This window comes from Elaeis guineensis, chromosome 7, assembly GCF_000442705.2.
Source record: "Elaeis guineensis isolate ETL-2024a chromosome 7, EG11, whole genome shotgun sequence".
NCBI classification, from domain to species: domain Eukaryota; kingdom Viridiplantae; phylum Streptophyta; class Magnoliopsida; order Arecales; family Arecaceae; genus Elaeis; species Elaeis guineensis.
In genome coordinates, this window is record NC_025999.2 from 21,208,541 (window position 1) to 21,234,519 (window position 25,979).

The window sequence follows — 25,979 nt, forward strand, 5'->3', positions numbered from 1 at the left end:
AGGCTAGTCCGTTCAAAAGCTCTCCTAGCGCGCCGAGCTCTGGAGGGTTTTTTTTCACGCACCGGCAGCGGTCTTTTTTTTCGCCGAACCGTTCCTGGGACGCCCACCTCATCCCAGCTCTCCTCGCCGCCACCGCTCGCCGGTCTCCGCCGTCGCGTTCCTCTTCAGCGTCACCGGCGTCGGCCTCCCCCTTCACCTCCCTGCTCTCTTCGCTGCTACCTCCCACCGGCCTCCGCCGTCGTCTTCTTCTCTATCGTCACCGGCGTCGGCCTTCCCCTCCGATCTCCCTCAGGTATTTTTAATTTTTTCATCTTTACTGTTTTCGTTGATTTTTCCTATGTTTTGCCTTGGTTTATCTGGTGGAGGGCTCGGAGCGGTCGAATAGGGAAGTTCAGATCCGTTATCAGAAGTCTCAATCGGGTGGAGGCTTGAGTTTTTTTCCTTAAATATGCACTAAGCATTTGTGAGCATACACTTTGTGTGTGAAGCATGATTAAGTATAAATAAATCATTTATAAACTTTGAAGTCTTGCCTTTTAATTTTTTTCACATTTTCTTTGTTCTCGTTGATTTTTTCTATGTTTTGTTTTGGTTTTTATCAGGATAGGAGGATATGAAGGTTTTTATCAGGATAGGAGGCTCGGACTTCATATCCTCATGCAAAAATTATGAATTTAAGGAGAAACATATATGACAATGAGATATTGGAGAAAAATTGAGAAAATTAATATGTTAGTAATCCAATTTAAAACGCCAAATATGGGTGGGATTCAATGCTGAAATTAATCGCTTTCTTATAGCATTCTCCGGATGTTTTTTATTTTTCCTCTCATTGGCTTGTCTTACTGCCGTTCTAGGAGTTTTGTCCCTCCAAAGTTGACGGAGAGTCCTTCCTCCATGGGGTCCTCTTCTAGTCAGGTCAACAAGGCTCACAAGAGCCGCTTCGCCTCCAAAGCTTCTCGCCAAGTCCATAAGACCTCACGCACCGGTGAGTCCTCCGGCCACCAAGATGTTTTATTTATTTATTTTTTTGTGCGCTAAAGGCTAGATTCCTTTGAACTTTGCTATTTGATGATGTCTCAGATAAGAAGCGGATCGCAAAGCCGGATCACCACCGGAATGCCGTGAAGGGCACTCGCGCTGCTCGAATTCAGCAGAGCAAAATGGTACGGCAAAGATGTCATTGCAAGCAACTTAGACTTTAGATTTTAGCCAGATATTGTAATTCGTCAACGTTATGTTAGAAAGATATTGGATGATAATGAACAAAAGATCATTAAAAAAGGTTTGGTTTTTATTAGAAATCTGGTTTGCAAAAGGAACAGAGCTAAGAAAAAGGAGCTAAGAAAAAGGATTATTTATTCAGTTGAACTGGCTACCGAAAGACATATAGAGTCAACACACAAAAAATATAATAGAAATATGATATTCATGTACAAGGGATCTTGTTTCTTTTTAAAAAGGTTCAAATCAATTGGTTTGTTTGCTGTTATATAGTTTATTTGGCCATGAAACTTAGATTGGCTGACACATATGGGTATAGACCAGCATGGGTATGATTTAGGAGGGAGTTAGTATCTGTTATGTTATTATTTTGTTTAATTAATTTGTGGTAATGGTAATTCTTAAAATCTTGCATTGGATATTATGCTATGAATGTTTCATCAATGTAATCGTAAAACTTGTGATCTATGTTTTATATGTTTATTCACTAAGCTTTAAAAGTAAGTTAGAAATGCCTTTATGTTGGTTGTTTGTTATGTTCATCTCAAGTAATCAGGATGATAACTTTTAGTAAATTTTGAGTGTTACTCTAATATAGCTTTAATGAATTAGGAGTCCAGGTTTACCTCTAACTTGCTAACATTACTATTTTGATATAAATGGATCCTATTGTTTATCTTCTCCTTTTGCAATATGGGATAGTTTGTTGCTAGGTCTTAGTTGAGATTTGACATGGTTCTAACAATTGATGACTTTTAAAACTCATGGATCATGAGAGCACTTACGGCCTCACATAGGGACATGATGTCTTTCAACAAGTTTAATGAAAAGAGTTTTCAATAAACTATGATCACCCATTTGACACTACGTTCTTTAAGTTTTGATTTTCCTAGTAACTTGGCTTTTTGAAAATTAATTGTCACAATCTGGTCAATATGGATAACATAAAGTTAGCCATTTGAAAGAAGCATAGTGTAACCCGTTAATCTGAATCATGTGATTGCATTAACTAAAGTATATGACTACTCTGTTTGGATGTTAAATTATACTTTTGATTAACTTGCTTCTTTCAACATTATCTTTAACATAAAGAAAGATAGAGAGAGAAAATCTAATAAACATTGGCTATTTATGGCTTAATAAAATTAGGAATAAAGTACTAGGTGATGCATCTATGTAGTCATGGGCTATTGTGGTGTGGTGCAGCGTCATGCCATGCCGTGCCTATCGTGTGCTAGGATTCATAACAATAGATCTAAGCCTATGCCCATTCATGCTAGTGCTCACAATACTAGGGGTATGCACCACAACACAGCATTTGTATTTGTTACAGCAAGCTCAAAAATAGAGCACACACAGATTCATACAATCACTCAAAATAGAGAAGAGAAGAAAAAACAAACACAGGATTTACGTAGTTCGGCTGAAAAGCCTACGTCCATGGGCAAGACACGGGAGAAAAATTTCACTATGATGAAAAGAGAGATACAATTACTCAAAACTCTCTAAACCCTAGCCGCAGTTTGATTTTCCAAATCTCTCTCACAAAACTGCCGAGATTGATAGAAAGTACAATATTTATACTGGTCCGTACCGTGGGAGACTTTGCCCCCCACACCCCTCAATAAGGTCAGTGGTAGGCCTATGCCCTCTGCTACCACCACAGACCTCTCAAAAAATTTTATTCAGATCACAACGTGGACTTTTCGGATCGGATCATAGTTCGAGCCCATAAAAAATATCCAAAATTCAAGGCACATTAATAATTCTTCTTCTTGGCTTAAATTTTCACTATCATCAACAAAATCATCTCAACACTCTGTCTTGCCAAATGCCCTCGCAAGGGCACTACTGAGCACTACAAACACCAACCAAGTCTAGGCAATGCCTAAACTTGCTAACTGAAACTATCTTGGTCATCATATCTGCCGGATTATCATGTGTAGAAATTTTCTGCACAACTATAGTACCTTGTGATACAATGTCCCGAATGAAGTGATATCTAACATCAATGTGTTTCGTTCGCTCATGGTACATCTGGTTCTTTGTAAGATGAATGGCACTCTGACTGTCACAAAACACTGTTGACTTGTTCTGCATCAATCCAAGATCACTCACCAAACCCTGTAACCATATATCTTCTTTTACTGCTTCTGCTAGAGCCATATATTCAGCTTCTGTGGTAGACAAAGCAACTGTAGTTTGCAATGTTGCCTTCCAACTGATAACACTACCAGAAAGAGTAAATAAATAATCTGTCAGAGATCTCTTCTTGTCTAAGTCTCCTGCAAAATTTGAATCCACATAGCCAACAACTGAATCACTCATCTTGACCCTATCGAATGTCAGACCAACATCTGTAGTACCCTTTAAATATCTTAAAATCCATTTCACTGCTTGCCAGTGCTCTCTCCCAGGATACGCCATGTATCTACTCACAACACTGACTGCATGTGAAATGTCAGGTCAAGTGCAAACCATAGCATACATGATGCTATCCACAGCACTAGAATAAGGAACACTGGACATGTGCTCCATCTCCTCATTTGTTTTAGGTGACATATCTGCAGATAACTTGAAATAGGCAGCAAACGGAACAGTTACAGGTTTAGAATTATTCATGTTGAAACGCTGAAGCACTTTCTCAACATAAGTCTGCTGAGACAAGAAAAGCTTTCCAACACTTTTGTCCCGAATAATCTCCATTCCCAAAATCTTCTTTGCAGCACCCAAATCCTTCATCTCAAACTCATCACTCAACTGCTTTTTCAGTATATTAACTTGTGACATGCTTTTAGCAGCAATAAGCATGTCATCTACATACAACAACAAATAGATAAAGGAATCATCTGAAAGCTTTCTGTGATACACACAACTATCATATGAGCTACGGATAAAGCCATTACAAATCATGAATGTATCAAATCTTTTGTACCACTGCCTAGGAGACTGTTTCAAACCATATAAAGATTTCTTAAGCAAGCAAACATGATTTTCCATATTTGGAATGACAAATCCTTCAGGCTGACTCATATAAATTTGCTCCTCCAACTCACCATGCAAAAATGCTGTCTTCACATCTAATTGCTCGAGCTCTAGATCATGAAGAGCAACCATAGCAAGGACTCTGATGGAACTGTGCTTCACAACTGGAGAGAACACTTCATTGAAATCAATCCCCTTCCTCTTAGTAAGGCCTTTAGCTACCAACCGTGCCTTGTAACAAGGTGCTTTTATCCCTGGAGTGCCTTCCTTTTTCTTGAAAACCCACTTGCAGCCTACTACTTTCTGTCCCTTAGGCAATGTCACAAGCTCCCAAGTTTAATTCTTATGAAGTGATTCAATTTCTTCACCCATAGCACCGACCCATTGATCTGCATCTGAACAAGAAATAGCTTTCCTATAATTACTTGGTTCATGTATATCAACTATCTCAGAAACTGATAAAGCATACGCAACTAGATCTGCATATGCATATCTCTACGGAGGTCTGATCTGTCTTCTCTCCCTACCAGTTGCAATGCTATATGGCTCTTGTTGCTGTTGTTCAGGTGCATCCTCTTCTTGATTAGGATCCTGCACCTCATCATCTGGATCACTGAACTGAACTGCTGAAGTATCAACCTCAAGCTTCATCTGTTCTCTGACACCGTGATCTGATTCTGATATTGACTTCTTCCTCTGACCATCCAGTAAAGCAGACTCATTAAATGTCACATCCCTGCTGATTATTAACTCTGGAGACTTTGTATCATTGCACCACAACCTATAGCCTTTCACTTCAGATGCATACCCTAAAAATATGCATTTCTTTGCCCTCGGCTCAAGCTTACCATCCCTCACATGAGCATAAGCAGGACAACCAAACACTCAACTGAGCGTAATCAGCAGGTGACTCGGACCAGATCTCAAAAGGAGTTTTACACTCAATAGCTGTAGATGGAGATCGATTTACCAAGAAATAGGCTGTATTAATTGCTTCAGCCCAGAAATCCTTTTCCAAACCTGAATGTGAGAGCATGCTTCGTGGCGTTCTGTTCATACGTTCTGTAATACCATTCTGTTGTGGTGTTCCAGTACAAGTGCGGTGTCTCACTATACCTTCATCACTGCAGAAAGCATCGAACTCATGATTACAAAATTTCAATCCATTATTAGTTCTAAGACGCTTGACTTTCTTTTCTGTCTGCTTCTCGATCATCGTCTTCCACTTAACAAAAGTTGAAAATGCCTCGTCTTTTGTGTTCAGAAAATATACCCAAACCATCCGAGAGTAATCATCAATCAAAGTCATGAAATACCTGGCACCATTCTTGGAAGGAATTCTGTTAGGACCCCATAGATTTGAATGGATGTAATCCACTGTACCTCTGGTCCTGTGCACTGCCTTTTTGTTGAACTTCACCCTGGTCTGTTTGCCAAACACACAGTGTTTTCAAAAATCCATAGATTCTGTTTTCTGTCTGTCCAATAAATCTCGCTTGCTCAATACAGATAACCCTCTCTCACTCATGACCAAGACGCAAATGCCACAGCTGAGTCTGATTCTGATTACTGCTCCTAGATGCTACTGCAGCTTCTCCTGAAACTATACTTCCCTGAAGAACATACAATTCTGAAACCAAACTGCCTTTTATGAGTACCATAGAACCTTTGCACACTTTGAGAATTCCATTCTCTGCATGGTATTTGTATCCACGAGAGTCTAGTGTCCCAAGAGAAATTAGGTTCTTCTTCAATCCTGGAACATGCCAACACTCCATAGTTCTGACAATCCCATCAAACATCCTTAATCTGATGTTACCTACACCTTCCACAGATAATGCACGATCATTCCCCAGAAATACTTTACCACTCATCTGTTTGTAAGTGACAAACCAATTTCTGTGTGGGCACATGTGATAAGTAGCACCACTATCAAGGACCCAGGAACTCTGTCCATGATTTGAACTCACAGATAGAATTTCTCCAGCACTATCACTGTCATCAGAATTATTAAACCTGTCAACAACATTCACAGAACTCTCTGATTGCTTTCCCCTTTTATTTTTCAACTTGGGACAATCTCTCCTGTAGTGTTTCCGCTCCCCGCACTCAAAACAGTTAGCCTTTTTCATTCTAGACTTTGATCTAGCCTTAGATTTCTTTTTGGTTGAAGAACCTTCCCTTGATTGTGTTCTTCTCCTGCTCAACAAACCCTCTCCCTCAGATTTATCTCTATTATCTGAAAAATTCTTTTTCAACTCCTTCGATTTTAGTGAATTACTAACATCATCTAGCGAAATACTTTCTTTTCCATACAACAGAGTATCAACAAAAGTCTCATATGAGGGTGGCAACGAGCATAACACAATCAGAGCCTGATCCTCACTATCAATATCAATATCTATATTCTTCAGGTCCATAATGATTGAATTAAATTCATCCAGATGTTCTTTAATGGGCGTATCTTCGTTCATTCTAAGATTGTACAGTCTTTTCTTCAGATAGAGACGATTTGTCAGCGATTTGGCAGAATACAGCTCCTTCAATTTCTTCCACGCTTCAGATGCCGATTTTTCACTAGCAATCTCTTGCAGAACATTATCAGTGACGCTCATGAAAATTGCACTCAAGGCTCTCTCCTTCAGATTGGCCTTGTCCGCTTCCTTCATACCCTCTGGAAAGTTATTCTCAACTGCCTTCCATAAACCTTGCAGAATCAAGGAAGATTTTATTTTAATCTTCCACAGACCGAAACTCGATCCTCCGTCAAACTTCTCCACCTCATACTTCGTTGAAGACGATGCCATCTGTGAACCCTAAACTGCACGCATACAACGCTCTGATATCAATTTGTTACAGCAAGCTCAAAAATAGGGCACATACAGATTTGTACAATCACACAAAATAGAGAAGAGAAGAAAAAACAAACACAGGATTTACATGGTTCGGCTGAAAAGCCTACGTCCACAGGCAAGACACGAGGAAAAAATTCTACTATGATGAAAAGAGAGATACAATCACTCAGAACTCTCCAAACCCTAGCCGCAGTTTGATTTTCCAAACCTCTCTCACAAAACTGTCGAGATTGATAGAAAGTATAATATTTATACTGGTCCGTACCGCGGGGGTTGTCCCCCGCACCCCCCAATGAGGTCAGTGGTGGGCTTCGGGCATGGGCCAATAGGCCCATGCCCTCCGCTACCACCACAGACCTCCCCAAAAATTTCATTCAGGTCGTAACACGGGTTTTTCGGATCGGGTCATAGTTTGAGCCCATAAAAAATATCCAAAATTCAAGCCACATTAACAGTATTCTATTGGTAGGTATTGGCATGGCATGGTACTTTGATTCATTATGTAAAGATCTTGGGGACATTGAATTTTAAAAGTCATGCTGTGATTATATGGTATGCACTTTGACAATGATGGTATGAAAACACTTTTTTTAATTAATCACATGGGACATAAATTTTCTCTGATGTGCTAACTCCATATGTAAGTGCCAACATTTTCCAACTTCATCATTCCAAAATTTTACCTTGTTATTTCACTATATATTTTTGTGAGAATTTTTTTAATATGAATCACAAGCTTTTTGCCTAACAAAAGCATTTATGACTTCTCTTGGTTCATCATTGGCCATCCTTAATGGTGATTTTTGATTTTATGCTTGATTTGAATTCATGTAAAATATTCTGCAATATAATAGCACTTATTTTAGAATGGTAACTTTCTCGGAAAAAGAAAATCTAAACCTATCTTAGGCGAATGGAATATCGAACTAGATTTGAGTTACAGCAACTCTAGATGGGGAATGGTCTTACTTCCTGGTGGAGTAGAATAAACCCACTAGATTCAAGATATTCTTTAGACTGCATATTATGAATAGACTAGATTCAAGATTAGCATATGATACTGGTCTGGGCCTCAGGCCTTCGTGTCGGGCCTTGGGCTTTTTCTTTTTCCTCTAGTTTGTTGGAATAATAGAATACTGGGCGAGAGAAGGTGGGGAGGTGGGGAAGACGTCAGGACCCGGGAGGCGGAGGGGAGATGGGAAAAGGAGGCATGGAGGCGCGGCGATGGAGGAGAGGAAAAGCCCAAGCCCTAGCCCTAGACTGGTTGGGAAGAGTTGAGCACGCTGAGGAAGATGGGATGATTGAGGAGGAGATGGGCAGGCCGGGGAAGGAGGAGAGTTGCGGAGCACGCTGAAGAGAGTACGTTTGGCGAGAAGGCGGTAGAACGGAGGAGAAGCCCTAGGTGTTTCACAATGAAATCGGGGATGGAAGCAGGGAGGCGGTGCTCAAGTGCGAGGCGGTAGTGGGGAGCGACGATGATGATGTGAAGCTTGGTGGCGAGGCGGAGGCAGTAGTTGTGGAAGTTGGACTAGGTGCAGGAGCCAGCCTTAATGGAAGTAGTAGAAGATCGAGAACTTGGGGCCGTCGGTGGGGAGGTGGTGGTGGGGTTTGTAAAGGCGAAGGTAGAGAGGTCATGGGCAGTATCGAACTGGGTATACTTCTGGTCTTCCACTCAACGGTGCCGTTGTCACGGATGGGGACGAGGTGGTTGGAGTTGGGGGATTGGAGATTAGGGTTGGGAGAGTCGGGAAGGAGAGGAATAGGGATCGGGTTATGGACTTATGGCCGATGAGTATTTGGAATTTGGATTGGACTGAAAGGAATATAGGTCCGGGATGGATCAACATAAATCCCAGGCCGGCCCATTTGAAAATCCGAGATCAATTTTTAAGCCTGGCTTGACCAGTCGGGTTGAAAATCATAGCTCAAGCCCGTTTTAAGGGGGCCAAGCTTGGGCGGGCGGATCGGGTTTTGAGCAGGTCTAATGTCGACCCATGTTTATGCTTATTTTTTGGGTACTTTAGAATGTTTAAATGTTTGCCTTTATGCAACAAAACTAAAATGCTATAAGCTTTTTCCAAAATATTTCTCCAATTATTAAAAATAATTAGTTGGAAGAAGTTCGGTTAAGCAGATTAGGGTTGCAGTTCCACTTTTCCCAAGTTCGGGTTCGCTAAAAGATATACACCACATCTATTGGAGTATTGGTAGACTTTAGGAGGTTGGCCGTGTTTTCGTTATTAGTTTGTGAATGGCTTACATTCTATGCTTCGGTGGTGCATCATATCATGTAATTGTTGACAAATGTGCATTGCAATTTAATTGTGATTTATTGCGACTCTCTTTGTATCTAGAATTATCTTATGTTTCTGAAGTATGGCATATCAGTTACCGGAAGAAAACCAAGAATTTAGTTTGAAGCTTTATTTTTCTTACACATGGGGGTTTTGCTTTTAAGTTTCAAGGTGATTATTAAAGCATCTAATTTCCAGCATGTTTGACATACCTGGTACATTAGAACTGTCAACATTTTCATAGGTTACCTCATAAAATTGCTTTCTTTCTAATTAGACAAATTTTTTTTCTGTAGGTCCGTGATAAAAAACGGGCTTCTCTATTAAAGGAGAAACGAATCTCAGGTGGACAAGCAAATCCTCCTCATGTTATTGTGAGTAATCATAGTATGGCTATTCTTTGTTCATTTTCATTGACATCATTGCAAATGTAATTTTTAATAGATATTATCATGCTGAAACATCAAAAATAGTTGCTTATCATGACACAGAAAGCATCATTGGGCAGGATTATCTGTGTTTCTCTACGTATAGAGATCAATGGGTGTCATTCTTTAACATTTGTTTATCACAAGGACATTGTATGTGAGAGAAACTTAGCAACCTTTTCGATAGCATCCCTAGCTAAGCATCATATATATTTTTCGTACATGTTCATATATTAACATCAGTGGGTCTCATTGTTTGAACATTTAAGTAGAAAGACATAATAAGTGGGAGAAACTTCGGAAACTTTGCGGACTGGATTGAAATGTTGTTTAATTTCCATGGTTAAATGCTGATCTGTTGTTCTCAAAATTTTCATTTTTAAAATCTAATGTGTGAGTCAATAATCAAGATATTTCTTTCCACCTCAACTCTGTCAATGCCGTTATTGATAATGCTATGATCTTCCCTTCCCATCCCTCTTTGAATCCCATGCACTTTGTAGCTATCATTAGTTTCTATGTTTTATTTCCTTTTTGCTGCTACCTTTGCAAGTCTTGGGGCTTTACAATAGCAAAATTAGATTTTGCTGCACCGCAAAATCACTCCTAAGCGCCAATATTGACTACCATTCTTTATAATTCTTAAAGAAAAGGAAATTGAAAAAGAAAATATAATAGAAAACAATAATGAAAGAAAGCAGGAATATAGGACATTTTTTAAAAAAATATTTTTACCATTTTTTTAATAATCCAAAAAAGGTTAGTTGTTTCCTTTGGTCATGAATTAATCATTCTAGTTCTCAAGCCACTTACTGCTGCATTTTCTGCTGTTGAGATTTTCACTGAATAGGTTTTTACCTGCACGTGGGAACTGCTCAACTCATATAAATGCCATTGACATAGCCGCGATTAGCTGTAATTATTTTTGAAGTCCCTTTCTCGAGAGAATTCTAGTTAAAGATGGAAATACTCTCTTTTGTGCATCATAATATCTGAAGAATAATATGGATGTTGAAGGACGTAAGATGTAAAGCTTGGATAACAAGTTCTGGTGGTGCATTCAAAATACCATAGGAGATTATTTCTCTCTGTGTAGCTTTAGATTTTGCTCCTATGGAGGAGTATGGAGGCTTTAAAGAACCGAGGCTAGCTCATCTTTTATGTTGTTTTATATTGAGATTCGATGTGGCCAGTAGAGACTTTTTTGCTCGCTGGTTTCTTCTTGAGAAGGGATTTGAATCAAGGAAATGAGGTTGCTGCTTCAGGTTTATCACATAGAAGATGCCAATTTTTGGCAAAAACCAATATAAGGTTTCATTATCTAAAAATTTATTTAATGATAAGTCGAGGGTCGAATAGTTGGGTGGCATGCTGCATGTGTGACAATGTGAACTGATTTGCTTCAATGAACTGCTTTTATGTTCAATACTTTGGTTGGAGAGGAAAAGATGATGTTTCATAGAGAAATGAAGGTAGCTTGTGATGTAGGAGCTGTTATATGCCCTGCTGTTGTCCCTTTACCTCTTTTATTCTTTAGAGTGCCATTTTCCTTAAAGAAAGATTCAGGGCATGTAAATGTTTTTGCACCATCATGCTACCCTACCAACATGAATATTTTCTCCTTGCCTGGTTCAAAACCACATGTTTGGTCTCATAAATAGAAGAATATATAATTTAAAGAGAGATTGCAAACTTTCAAGTGTAGGTAAAGAAGTTTTACACCAAGGTAGACAAAACGTGGGACCGCTTACTTTAGGGTAACCTTCTCTGGGATCCAACAAACACCAAAAGGTGAGGCTACCTTCCCAGAGGGTATTTTACTAGGGAGCCAAGTGAAGCAAGGAAGATCCCTAAGGAGTAGGTGTAGTTGTTCGGTGGGCTGCCTGTGATCCACGTGCCTGCCATTCTTCTACGAAAACAATGATAATTCCAATATGGTTTGTAAGCAATTAAGGTTGATGGTGGATCAAGGAAATCAGAAGAAAATAGAAAAAGCTGTTGCATTGGTGCTTTTGTGAATGGATCTCTTGCTGACTAGCACACCTATGGCTACTGATGTAGGATCATTGGCATATGACCGACTGTCGCACCCTCCTCCATAGAAGGGGACATAAGGATTTGAATGATGCGGTTGAAGGCAGGAGATATCATATCTTACAACTTAATTATAACTTATTATCTATACTTATTATATATGCCTTATATCAACATAATTTAACCAAGCTATTGGCTTAGATAATACTCAAGTATTAATCTGTATACCTTAGCCCTTGTCGGACAAAGTGGTTTCCTTGGATTAAATCTGTCTCGGAGCCAGGAAGTAGTTGCATAAGTAACATCCAATATATTGTTCTACTCATAACTTTGAAGAATCTTGCAGTGCTATAGGGAGCCTTAAAAAGGAATTCTATTGATGTTGAAAGAGGCTCGCTAGCTGTTCTCCTGTTACCCTTCCTAGTCAGCCTATGTAGAGGGAAGGTTGAGATATGCAATTTTGTTGGACTTTTTGGTTACGAAGCCCATCGTAAGGTCATGTATAAGATGAGACAACTTGATTGAGTTATTAGTCATAGAACATTTGGGAAGTGTTGCAGTTGCTTTGGACACAGAAACAGTTATTATCAATAAATTTGTTGGATTTTTTTGTAAAATCATTCAATTGGCAAATAAAGGGGTATTTGAGGAATATGGGATATTATTTTGATATTGAGAAATGTAGCAAAGTAATTGGCAAGCCTTATAGAGGGTGATTTGAACAAAATATCCTGATTTAGAAAAAGAAACAAGATGCGATAGATAGAAATTTCAAATAGCATAACAGGATGATATAACAAGATAAGCATGTAGTTGAATAATAAAAACTATAGTTATTCAGGAATGAAGCTAAATTGAATGCTTAACTTTGAAGTCATTCTGAAAGATTGATGGTGTATCAATCAATCAAATTGAAGACCCTTGTTTTATGTAAGCACAGTTGGGGAATCATTGGGAGAAGAATATGTTGCTACTTGAGCTAAACTATCATCATAATACTTCTAGATGGCAAGGTTTTAGATGGTGCCCATATGTATCTGAAGCACTTCGTCAAACATTGCTAATTATAAGGAGAATGTTTTTTGTTGGTTGCTAATTATAGTTTAGAAGCCAATATAATGTGCAAAGACAAGCAACATCTTTCTAGAACTCGAAGATTTATGCACTCTCCTTTTTTATACTAAGAAAATGGATATATTTACATGTTACTTTTAATGGTGAATCACTTCGTAAATTACAATCTTGTTGTGAGGTCGAGTGATCATGCAGCTATAATATATGTCATTATGATGCTTTCCCTTTTTGATTTTCTCATATGTAGTGGGTTTTGTTTACTGTTATTTGCGTATAGGGACTTAGAAAGTGTATTGCAATAAAGAAAGTGACCTAGCAACTTTGTAGCTTATAATTCATATGTGATGGTTTTATTGGCTCAATCCACCTTAATGAAATATTGGCACATTTGCCTTCAAAAAAATATGACAAATGAACTGTTTAGAAAACCTCCATGTATACCAAGGTTTTAAGGGCCATGTGCAGGTGCTGTGTTAGCCTGATACTGGCATGGCAGGTTTTCTGCTGTTCTGGTGCTTGGCATGAACTGTTATGCATGGGTACTGGTTCCACCTATGTTGTGTGAGGGCTAGGCACGCAATCGTGCCATGTGTGGATTTGCCTCTATTGTGCTATGGAACCATCTTCTTGGAAAATTGAAATGACCTGTGTTGTTGAACTATTCATAGTTATACATAGCTTATGGGTTTAGATTCTCTCATTAGTAGGAGCCTTTTAGAATCCTTCTCAAAATTCAGAACATTGAGTGATAAAGTGATTTGCAGTAGTAGAATGGACCTCAAGTTTCAGGATCAAACCTTTGCTTGCTTTTCGTGCATATATTCTAGGTTTAATGACCACTCTAACTTTCATGAACAAATATCAACATCATTTCCTCCGTCCACAAAATTAACAGCATCCTTTGGTATTGTAAGTAAACTCATTTTGTAAATCAAATTTAATGAACTATCAGTTAGCTATTAACTATATTTTCAGTGTTTTAAAATGCTGTCTATGGAGGCTGCATAAGCACCTGCACATGTGGATGTGGTCTGGTGACAGCAGCATATCGGGGCTAGGCCATATAATGATCCACCAGGAGCCTACATTGGCGTTGGTGACTTGTCATCACAATTTATATAATGAACCACTTCTTGAAGAAGAAGATTGATTTTTTGAGTGTGATTTGATGGTGTGGATACTATATATAAATTGTTTATTATTATGCACTTCAAACTTAGTTATATAAGTCACGCATCCTTGTTGGTTATTTCTTGAAAGCTCATTTGGTAATTCATAGATTTGTTCATTGCATTAGCTTGCCTAAAACTCGCACATTGTTCATAGGGAAATATAGCTTTTTTAAAGGTTGACATGTCATGCTACGCCGACATAGGCTTTTCAATCTGTGCAAAAGTGTGTACTTCAATTTTTCTTTTTCGAATCTATACTTATTTTTCTGTCTTTATTTATTTTTAATCTAGTTTATGAGCTTTATTAAATTTTAAATATTTTAAAATGCCAACCAAGTAGGATCCTACATATGCACTTGCAGACCACTATGTGTCATGCAGTTCCTTGATTGTTTGCATGCCCCAACCATTTTATATAGCCTTGAATTTTTCCCCTCTTTTTGCGAGAGTTCTAGCTGGTCCCCTCTGCATCTTATGCTTATCATAAAATAGTAACACCTGAAATAGAAGACTTTTTAGTCAAAGTTAACAATTATACAGACTGTTCTACCCATGAAGGCAAACTTACTTTGCACAAGGTACAGTCTGAGGAAAATATATTGCTACAAGTCCTTCATGAGAGCAGGGCATTGAACAGCAATTTTGTCTTGGGGGAAGAAGATGCAAACATTTGCTATTCATCCCTTTACAGAATATGTAGCGAAGGGCATGGTGGCTTGTACCCTAGGAGAAGATGGTTTCCTGTGACCCCAAATATACAGTATAACACCCAAGTTGAAGAGGTCTAGATGGATGAAGTCTAACCCTAGATGCCTCAACTGATTGGTCTACAGATACATCCTGAACCTTCTGAAAGCCTCAGTTAAATCTCTATTGGTGTGACAGGAACCAAACTTTGAAGTAGTGCATAAGTGAATAATCTTATAGACCAAATAACTGGATGCATGCAAGCAGATTGCCTAAACATTTTCACCAATCATTTAGATGAATTCTTTTTGTTGATTTAGTTAATTTTCACATTTTTGATCTTCTGGTGAGTGCAACTGATATGGGATAAGATAATGCTTTTAGCAATGATTTCATTGTGGTCATCATGATTGCATCATGATCCGATAAATATTAGAAACAAAGTCAATTTTACTTTATATTGATTGGTTCACAATTGGCAGTTGTCTAGCCCCAAATCTAATATTTTATTTTTTTTGGCAATTAACAGTGACTTTCTGAATTGTGTGAAAATGAGAGCTCTATTACACACTCTAGGGTGTTATTACTTTATTAAATTTAACGCACATGTAACAAAACTAATTTCTCATGTCTTTTTAAAATCTCTGTGCTTTCTAGAATATGACTACATGTAAGCCCGGAAAAGCATTAAATGACTATGTGGTTAGTTCATTTTAATATTTGTAGGGCATTGGAATTAAGAGGACAAAATTTAAACTTTTCTGTGAAACCTAATGTCATTATCTTGTGTTTTAGTCTTTTCATATTGTTTCAACCATTATTTTCTTCATTTGATTATGTTTATGCTTTATACAAATATATGCATGCCTAAATGTGTGTCTGTATATGTGCATGTGCAAATTTTTCATTTCCTTTCCATCATGCATATGAAACATCACATGATGCAAATATCATAATCAAATGGCCTTTAAAGAGATTGTGTAACTGCACAATGATACTTGAAAGCTCACAATTTTCCTATGCTCATCTTTTTGACAAGTTCAAACCTTTCTTCTTAAAGAACCTGATTTTATGTTAGTCTGAATTGCCTATATCCTATGTGTAAATGTTTCTGAGTTGTCTGTTAAAAAGGAACTATTAATTTGTGCTGCTTACACTATAATTAGTTGATATATAATTTGTCGTCTGTTAAAAAATCTGACATTCTTGCATAGTGAGTTACCATTATATAATTAATCAGCATTATGTTGTATGAATATAGCATGGCACACCATAATTAGTTGATGTATTTAAAGAAATGCATGAATTTTTCCTGATATGCTTTTATATAAAATTGCTTGATGGGGCAAACTTTCCAATTGAGAAAATTAATCTAGGGTTAGTCTGTGTTGGTTATATGTGCTCATTTCTAATTATGTAGCCTGTTGTTGTTACGTTGATCATGTATTCTCCTGCAACTTTAAGTTATATGGACTGTGGTCCTGTTTAGAATGTTTCTTAGAGCTATTGACCACTGATTTACAAATCTTTATTTAGTAGGTAGTCCATATGCATTTTTTATATGATTCAGGGAAACCCTGATTGGATTTTCTATATTTTTGGATATCTCTTTTCTGTATTGGAAGTAATTTTACTTAATGCTGCTCGCAGGTTCTTTTTGGACTGACTTCATCTGCGAACTTAAATTTACTTGCCAGAGATCTTTTGACATTATCATCAGGAGAGGATACAAAACCTATTTCAACCACTGTTGCTTCTCCAGTTTACAAACTTAGAACAACAGTGAGTTCCGCATGCAAATTATGTATTTCACACATTTTATTATTTTCGTTTTTCATTTTATTAACAATTTATGGAGTCTTGGAGTTCTGTTGTGGTATCTTGTTATTTGTTGTAGGTTCTATTTGGTTTTCTTAGTAAGTGAAAGAAAAATTAAAAAAAAGTGAAAAGGAGATATAAATGAAAGAAAAATAGAAGTGGTATTGTTTTGTTGTTTGATTGCACTAAGAATATAAATAAAAAGTTGTAGAGAAAATTTTATTGTTTGGTTGTGCTGGAGATGGCTAAAACTTTTGTAGTTATCTGAATGTCCAAAGAAGAATGAACTTTTAGTTTTCTTTCCCAAAATCACTACCCTTTGGCACTAAATAATTTTAGGATGGCTAGAGAAACATTATAGTCTTTGTATTCAAATTTTCATCATGAAATATATTGGCTTTGGTGGCAGTTAAGCTGGTACTATCATCTGCGAGCAATTAAAGATAACCTTGAATTTAGTTATGTATCTTAGCTGAGTTCGCCAACTGTAGAACCTTGTCTTTCTGGTTGCTCATTAATTTGGACACTAGCAGCCTATGAATCTCCTCTTTTCTTGTCCATGAGCCCATCCCTTTTGTTCAAGACCCATATTTTCTCAATCGAAAGGATGTAAATGGAGACAGGTGTGTAACAAGTAACAACACATTTATATAATTTTCTGCCCTGTTCACAAAATTCAGAGTTATATGGTTCTAAAACTGTTTCTAATTTGATCAAACAAGAGTGCAGTTGTTGGGGTCACTAATTCGAGTAAAAGTGCATTTCTTACAAAGAATAGGAATAATACTTTCCAGCATATACTTTCTTTGCAAGGGCACCAGTAAGTCAATTAGTATAAAAGGAGTTATTCTTTGTCTTTTTATCCATGATATCATTTCTTTCTCCAATTTTTTCATTTAAGTAGATGCTCTACCAACTTTTCAACTCTGGTGTGAGCTGGAACTTGTCATGATGCTTTACTTATGTTCTACTAGTAGTTGTAATTTGCTAAATCTTTTCTTTGTTTGGTGACTATAATTATTTCAAGAATCGTCCTAGTAATTTGACCGTTAAAATCGTTTACTTGTTAGATTTAAGAATTTTAATTTAGTGAACAATCTAAAAGAGAAATGATGGACATTATGAGACTTATGGGAGTCTATTCTTCTATGGTGATGTATATTCCTACTCCCCCGTTCATTAAAATTTCATGTTTCTTTGCATGTGTTGATAATTAGTTACTATTATGGACTGCCATATCATTAGTATCCATCATGTGCTAAAATATTGATACACACACACACACACTAAATTTTTAAAATTTGTGAAGGTATTGGAAGCACCACATGGAGATCTATTATCATGCATGGAAATGGCAAAGGTATCTGACATCTCTATGATTGTAAATAAGGGAAGCTTTCTTGGTTCATTTCAAAGGTCTGGATATAATGATAATTTTTTTGAACATTTTCTCTGCATAGGTTGCTGATCTGATAGCTTTTGTAGTATCGGCAAACTCCCTTATTGATGGATGCGAATCCAGTGGCTTAATTGATGCATTTGGAATTCAGTGCCTTTCTGTCTTCAGAGCCATTGGTTTACCTCGTACTGCTGTCCTAATTCGGGTCAGGATTTAGTTATATGGGCTGTTTATCTGCCGGAAGTTTTTTTCTTGTTTTTATTTGACACTCAAATGATAAACCTCATGCATTTTTGATGTCCATAGGATCTTCCTTCGGACATGAAAAGGAAGCAAGAATTGAAGAAGATGAGCGTTTCTTGTCTTTCTTCTGAGTTGCCTGAGGATTGTAAGTTTTACCCTGCAGATACTAAAGAGGATTTGCATAAGGTAATGGCTACTGATTTATTAACTGCTACTTTGGTGTGATGGAGATGGAAAACTTTACGCGTGTTTCTGCTGTTCTCTTTATTTCTTTCTTGGTCTGGACTCGAACATGTAAGTTTTTTGTACTTTTTCCTTATGCAGTTCATGTGGCTTTTCAAGGAGCAACACCTTTCATCTCCTCATTGGAGAAACCAGCGATCCTACCTTATGTCTCAAGAGGTAGGTGCTACTGCATCTAAATGGCCAGCAGAGAATTTTTTTTATTGTCAAATTGAACTTGTGATTAATTTATATTACTTAAATTGAATAGTACCTCGTCCCGTTCGAGGATATAACCCATTATCAGAAAGACAGAGGGAAGGGTAAATTATTTGGAATGAGGCTAGATATTTATGATTGTGGACTTGACTGAATCATAAGATGAGATGTGAAAGGTGGAAGCAGTGTGGTAGGAATATCCTGTAAAATGCATGTTTTACTCTGCGACCTTTTTGTCAAGGGTGAGAGCATCAAATTGCATGAAATAGATCATATGTCTAATCTGTTAATAGCTAGCTATTTTGATGTTATTACATCTGCATAAATTATTTTACTAGTAGAAAAAGGCAATAGTACAAAATGTCTAAATTTCATCAAAATTCAAAACACTCAAAACATATTCATGATCAGTATGCAACTTCTTATACACTACAATATAACTTCCGGTCAAGTTTCACAATCTCGGTACCAGATCCTGTTTTGGTACCATGTTGGTACATTGTTAGTATGCTTGGTACAGGGGTTGTTTCGACATATCAAGACTTGGTACACCCCTATATGGTACTGGCATTGTATGGTAATGTCTTGTATGGGGCAGTATGCACCAGTACGGCAAATATTGCTTCTGTTAACGTAGAGTTTGAATAGAGCACAAGTGATGTTGCTAGCTTGTTGATACAATTTTAAGAGAATGAATCAAAGGATATAATTTCTAAGTCACTTTATGCTTTATGTGTCTATTGGTAATGTGACCCATGCTTATCAGGTTCATTTGGAGCCTGATGATGGCAACCCTGGAAAATGCACTTTGCTTCTTTCTGGCTATGTACGTGCACACAGCCTCTCTGTGAATCAGCTGGTAAGTTTGTTATTCTTCAACATCTGCTTTACTCTCTTAGCACCTGTGTTTATATCTTTTCTCGAAATCAGATTCATGTTGTAGGTGCAGGGGATTTTCAGTTAAGAAAGATAGATGTCCTTAGAGATCCATATCCTATTAATGAACGGAAAGGTTGTAATTCAATGCATTCAGAAGAGACACATGGTATCCAGGTACTGCATATTGACTTAGTGGTGAAGAAAGTAAATTCTGTAAGGCTTTGTTGTTATGGTGCTAAAATTTCACAAACATAGATGTTACTTTGTCTTTATATTTGGGTTAGCTTATCTTCTAATCCTGGTTTTGTTGGTTCTTTGTTGATCTTATTCTTCTTATACGAAATAAATATCTTTTCAGCCATGCCAGTCACAATTATAATCACATGTTTCATCAGAATATAAGTATCTGCACCCTGTCAGATTGATTTCTCTAGTTAAGAATTTTAAATTTGGTAGGCTCTTCACCAACTAAGCTGGGCTTGATTAGCAGTTGTTTTTGTTTTTGAATATTTGAAGTAACAACTGAAGTTTTCTAATTTGTTTTTACTGTTCTTATTGAACATATGGTTTCACTCTGTCAACTAGTTCGAGGTTAGACATTTATTAGGGCCATTCTTCCCTACACTGAAACAAAGCTGATCTATGCTGATATGATTACGTTATCTCGCGGACATTGCACATTTATTAGGACCAATCTCCTGTTTACTCTTTGTAACGGATAAACTCCTGGATCATTTTCTTTGCAAAATGCTTGAATGGTAGTTGTCAACTATTTTGTAAAGTCTGTCCTCTTTTTTTTCAATAAGCTTCAAGTTTCAAATGTCAACTTGATTGCCTTCTGTAATGGCTTATTTGTGCATTATTGTAATCATATACTAGTTCAATGTATGGATCAGTTTCAAAGGTGCTTTTTTGTGGTGGTATAGTTTGAGAGTGGTTGTGGACAACTGTCATGGACTGATTCTCAATAGAAGTGCCATTCTGTTTTGAGTTTTCTATTCTATTTTTCCCCTTTGCACACATGCGCGCGTGCGGTGGGGGGGGGGGTGTGCGGCGGGGGGGGGGCGGTGGGGGAAGTGGGGGGGAGATCATTGGGGATGGCTTTATTGACTTTTTGATGGGCGTCATATTAATTGTCTCCCTAAAGTGTCTTTTTGTTCCATTATAAAGAGCACTAAGATTCAAGAGTAGGTTTGTGTCTTTTTCACATCATATATAAGGGAGGTTTGAACTTCATAAACCCTTTAATTCATTGAGGTGCATGTGTCTACATCTCAAGTGTTGTTCTCTTAACTTGTTGCAATAATTACCATACCGAGACATACTTTTTTGCCTTCTGCACGTAAATGTAATATATATATATATATATATATATATTTATATTTAAAATGAAAGAGCTTGGAGAGCAACATGCTGGAAGCTGTCACCATCAAGAACATGCTATTTTCAAACTTGTCATGATTACTTTCTTCAGTTTCTTTTAGCTGGAAAAATAAAATGCTCAGTGCTGAATGTATCAGATGAGTTAAAAAGCAATATATGGGCAAGTTATTTTTGTGCATGTGAAATCATGAGGGCTAAAATAATACTTTGATCACACACCTTGGTAGCCTTTATTATCTTGCTTTCAGGATGGATTTGATGTGACTACTAATTAGGAGCTGTCATGAAGGATTAAGAAGATCATATTACAATTTAAAGGCTGGAACACCCTTGTTAAAAATGGTTAAATTATAATATTATAGTCAAGATAAGTGAAACATGAAGGACATGCCTTAAGGTGTTGAAAGAGGGTGAGGAGGTGGGGGGGGGGGGGGGGCAACCACTGGTGTTGATGAGATCTATAGCTGAAAGTGATGTTGTATCAGCTGTCGTTGCTTGACAGATAGAATGGATCAATCAAGGAAGGCATGAAGCTGCTAGTAAAGACAGTTCTGTATCTTTTAAACATTATCGTTTAGGACTGTGATGCCTTAGACAGTTGGCTATCATGTGAGGCAGCCATGCATGTTTAGAAAGCTTTCACTTATGAAATCCTAGGAAACAAGTAAAAAGTTAATTCAAAAATTGACGCTCAGAATTCCATCATGGAAGAGTGAGATTCTCTTAACATATTTGGCATTTCGCTCATGAAACTTCTAATTCTATTTCAGCTTTTTGGTGAAGTTTTCTTCAATAGTAGATTGCTTGCAACTGCACCAACATAAATATCTTCTGTCTGGTTGCATGCTGATAAATTCTTGTATAGATGATCATCTCCACTAATCCCATCATTGAGCAAAAAGAGTGTTGTGGAGGTGTGTGCTCTCCTTTTATATATTTTATCTCAAAATAATGTTGCATATCAATGATATTAAGGGGTAGCATAGACAGAAAGAAATAGGTAGTACCATTGCAAAAGAGCAATGTAATCAAATTTGCCATTCTTATGTAGACAAAATACAGTTTCCTATCTTTGAAGTTCAATCTAAATTATCTACCTTTGTTCTTTTATAGGATAAGAAGCAATCGCTGAGTCAACATTGAAACAATTAATAGGTAAATATGACTCTTTACTAGGGCTGCAAATGGGTCGGGTTGGACAGGATCTTGAGTCTCCGTGATCTGATCCGATTTCTTGATCTGGTCTGAATATTGGACCCAAACCCAGCCCAACAGAAAATTGGGTCGGGTCGGATCGGATCGGGTCTATGATCAAATTTCTTGACCCAATAGGTCATTTGGATCGGACTGGGTCCGTGTATAACCCGGCTCGAATCGATGAATGTGGATTAGGTTCGGATTCATATCGGATCCGAATCAACATAGAGTTGTCTGAATAACGGCAATGATTTTTTAGCTCAGTATGAGTCTTAATCATTTCTTTTTCATGAGGATTTTAGCTCGATATTTAGAGTGGGATTTTGGCATAAGAAAAAATTGGAGAATAGAAGATATGGTTTTCTTTACTGATTAGCACTATAGAATTATCAAATTGGATGATTGCTGGCTCCATTGAGATCTGTCCTTTTTAAAAAAAAGAAGTGTGAGGCCAATCTTGTGGCAACAATTTGTGGATCAAGGGCAATGAGTCCTGTATATTACAAAAAATAAGTGGAAGCTCAAGAGTCAGTTGAAAGTGGTGATGACTCATGGTGGCCTAAATAGAGAAGGTTGAAATGGATTGAACAAGTTTTCTTGAAATTTGGGTGGCATGACTGTGAAATGCGACATGCCAGAAACCAGTTGCTTTATTGAGTTAGGTGGGGATGGCTGAGTACAAGTATCTGAAGGATATAATTGTTTCGAGCAATCATGAGACTACCTTGGAGTGGCAGTTGTGGGCATATATATTAATAAATGTTGGTGCAAATAAACAAGAGATATTACAAACCTATTGTGTAGCTAGTCATTATTTTGGTAATTGTACCTTTCCATTACTCTTTTTTTGTCTAAAATTTTAGAAAAATTATCTGCGCTGATTGTTCAAGGTCAAATATTATGCATTGAAGTTACACTTGCAATGTTTAGGATAACACTTGATATGCTGCTATACATAATTGCTAGTGATGTTATTAGTTTATATATATTGTCCATAATTCAATAGTAAAACACAAAATTGTGAGAGCTCCAAAGAGACTTAGGCTAAGTTAGGAAACGCGATAGTTCGGATGGGTGTTCAGGTCCTGTATCGGGTTCAAGTCGGGTCGGGTCGCATCGGATCATTGATCTTAAGACCTAAATCAACCCAAAAGTCTCCAGGGATTGGGTCGGGTCCAAATTCAGTAAGCCTAGACCCGACCTGAAAAATGGAATGGGTTTAATTTTAGAATCCAACCCAGCTCTATAGGTCCTTTAAAATGGTTCGGGTCGGGTCTACACCGGTCGGGTTAGGTCATAGGTCCACCCTAACCTACCCATTTGCACCTCTACTCTTTACATGAAATTAAAAATTTGGAATATTAATAATTATGCAAATGATAACAGTTTTTGTGGAAAGTAGCCTTATTAACTTATTTCTCTGTTGAATATAATTAGCCTTATTAACCTATTTCTGTTGAATATAATTTATTTTTCAAAAATCTAATTTCATCTTGTATGCTTCTTGTTCAAATTTGTGGTCACTTGCACCTCTTCTGATTTATAAATTTCATAAAAGATTGACTAAGCATTTGCGAATTGGAACTTTCTATAAATACTTCTACTCAGTTTATGTGTTTCTTGGTAAAATATGCAGGTTATCAACACCTTGCTTCCAGACCACTGGAATCAGGAACCTTTGCTTGCTGAAAATGTAGCAGATCCTTTGTCTGGGGAACAGGTTGGTTAAAGTATTCTTAGTTTTTTTGTTCCCTTGGTTTGCGTAGGCATATATGCTTCCTAAGCTTGACTGAATTATGTAAATCATAAATTTTTTATGCTACCAAACCAGTTCTGCCCAAAATATTTTTATTCATAGTACGGTGTATGAAAATTTTGGTATATTTTAATTTTCAACGTGCTTACTAGCACATTGTCATACTGCTATGTGAGAATATGCTTAGGATGTGGCCAGGCAGTTCCCATAATTTCAAATAGTTATGTGACGGTTGTGACCCCAAGCCCTCTTATGTCCTAGGCAGTGGTCCTAGCCTCCTAGGTTATATTTATAATTGACAATAACATTGCATTTACATCCTTGTGGCCTTGAATTTGAGTTTACTGAACTTCATCAGCTATATTGTACTAGAGTCATGCATTATACAATTTATAGAATCAATATCAAAGTATATAGAAGAATATGATCCTATGAACAAACGCATAGGATTTTGCCCAACTGCTCAGGTGACAGATTGTGTACAAAATTCATAGTGCGTTTCAATCATGGTTCATCGTACCGGACCGAACCGTTCGGTACGGGGCGTACCGAGTCGGACCGGTCCCTTACCGGTCCGGTTCGGGCCTTTTTTTGGGAAAAGGACCCCGAACCGCTCGGTTCGGTGCGGTTCGGGCCCATACCGCCTGGAACCGGACGGTATGGCTCGGTTCTGGATCGGTTCGAGGTGAACCGAACCGTACCGCCCCAGAGAAAGGGGGGAGGGGGGAAGGTGGGGGCCTTTTCACGTGGTTGGGGGGAGGGAGGGGGGAGAGAAATGGGCGTGGCCCACTTTACATGGGCGGGAGGGCCTGGTGCTTTAATAAGCACCAGGTCTTTGGAGTTCTCTGAGAACACCCATGGCCGTGGGCAACTTAATCGTTGAGATCTCCAAAAAATTAGAAAAGAAGGCAAAATTTTGTGAAATTGGAGGAGTGATTTGAGAAGAGGCTGATCTTTGGCCGGAGGTAAGATAATCTGTTATTTTGTTAGTAAATATTTTTTTTATTTTTGTTAGAAATAGGATAAAAATGAGGTAAAATAAAAATAGGAGAAAATCATGCCAAAATCATTAATTATATGTGATAGATCTTTGGAAGATCTACACGATGACACCAAAATTGTTAATTTTCGTTAATTATATATTTTTTAAATATTTTTAAATATTTATTTATTTAAAAATTAAAAAAATTAAATTTTAGGAAAAAAAATTAGAGTTTGGGAATCATGTTTAGAATGAGTCAAGCTACTTATATCTAATTTCAATTTTTTTTTCAAATATTTAAAATTAAAAAATTATTTTTTTAATTATTTAAATTAAAAAATTTAATTAAAAAATAAAAAAATATATAAAAATAGTGTTATATTTTAGTTAATTTAAAAATATTATTTGAAGCATATAACATATTTATTTTGAATTTATAAGTTTTAAAATAATTATTAAAATTATTTTAAAATTATATATAATTATTTTAATTATCATTAAATTATCGTGTTTTGTTATACTTGCGGACGATCTTTTAATTATTTTAATTATATATATATACTGCGGACGATCTTGCATGTGGAGTGGGGTTCATGGACGTATCTGGATCATCCTCGCATTATGGATCTTATGATCCATATGCATATGGTGCATCCGAGGCATCATCTTCTAGTGGTTATTACCCTATGCAGTCTGGAGCATCTTACGGATCAGATTTTGCTACTGGCATGTTTGGATGGGCTCCTCCACAACCGTACCATCATCTCGAGGATACTTCTCAGAGTCAGAATTTTAGCGAGAGGTCTGAGATGTCTTACAATCCAGAGAGGATGCTTTATGGGATGATGAATATTCGAGAGTACGGTGCAGCTTGGCCAGAGGGTTGGACTGATATCCCTTCAGACTATGTTGATGATCCAGACATCTACGAGCGTTACAGACACTCGATAAAAAATTAAATGCAGAGTACATCTTAAGGTTCGTATATCAGTTATTGCGCTTTGTACTTAAATATTTAGATACATTTTAATGCGTATTTTATATATATATTTTTTTAGTTTTAAGATGACATAGTTGAAATATAATGTAAATAAATATATGTTTGAAATTTTGGATTAAGAGTCTTTG

At 37.2% G+C, this 25,979-nt stretch overlaps 1 protein-coding gene across 2 annotated transcripts in view; it reads left to right on the forward strand.

The window, feature by feature from the left end:
- The window catches only part of LOC105037191 (uncharacterized), a 49,731-nt gene continuing 23,752 nt past the window's right edge, over nucleotides 1–25,979 (forward strand). The window contains exons 1-12 of one of the 2 annotated variants that reach the window (XM_073260733.1): nucleotides 1–292; nucleotides 858–988; nucleotides 1,084–1,166; nucleotides 9,655–9,732; nucleotides 16,404–16,535; nucleotides 17,881–17,931; nucleotides 18,032–18,175; nucleotides 18,277–18,399; nucleotides 18,538–18,615; nucleotides 19,421–19,513; nucleotides 19,585–19,707; nucleotides 23,750–23,833. In XM_073260733.1, coding sequence (XP_073116834.1) covers nucleotides 898–988; nucleotides 1,084–1,166; nucleotides 9,655–9,732; nucleotides 16,404–16,535; nucleotides 17,881–17,931; nucleotides 18,032–18,175; nucleotides 18,277–18,399; nucleotides 18,538–18,615; nucleotides 19,421–19,513; nucleotides 19,585–19,707; nucleotides 23,750–23,833 — 1,080 coding nt within the window. In that variant the 5' untranslated portion in view covers nucleotides 1–292; nucleotides 858–897. The remainder of the gene's footprint in view (nucleotides 293–857; nucleotides 989–1,083; nucleotides 1,167–9,654; nucleotides 9,733–16,403; nucleotides 16,536–17,880; nucleotides 17,932–18,031; nucleotides 18,176–18,276; nucleotides 18,400–18,537; nucleotides 18,616–19,420; nucleotides 19,514–19,584; nucleotides 19,708–23,749; nucleotides 23,834–25,979) is intronic. The other variant, XM_073260732.1, reaches the window with a different exon arrangement.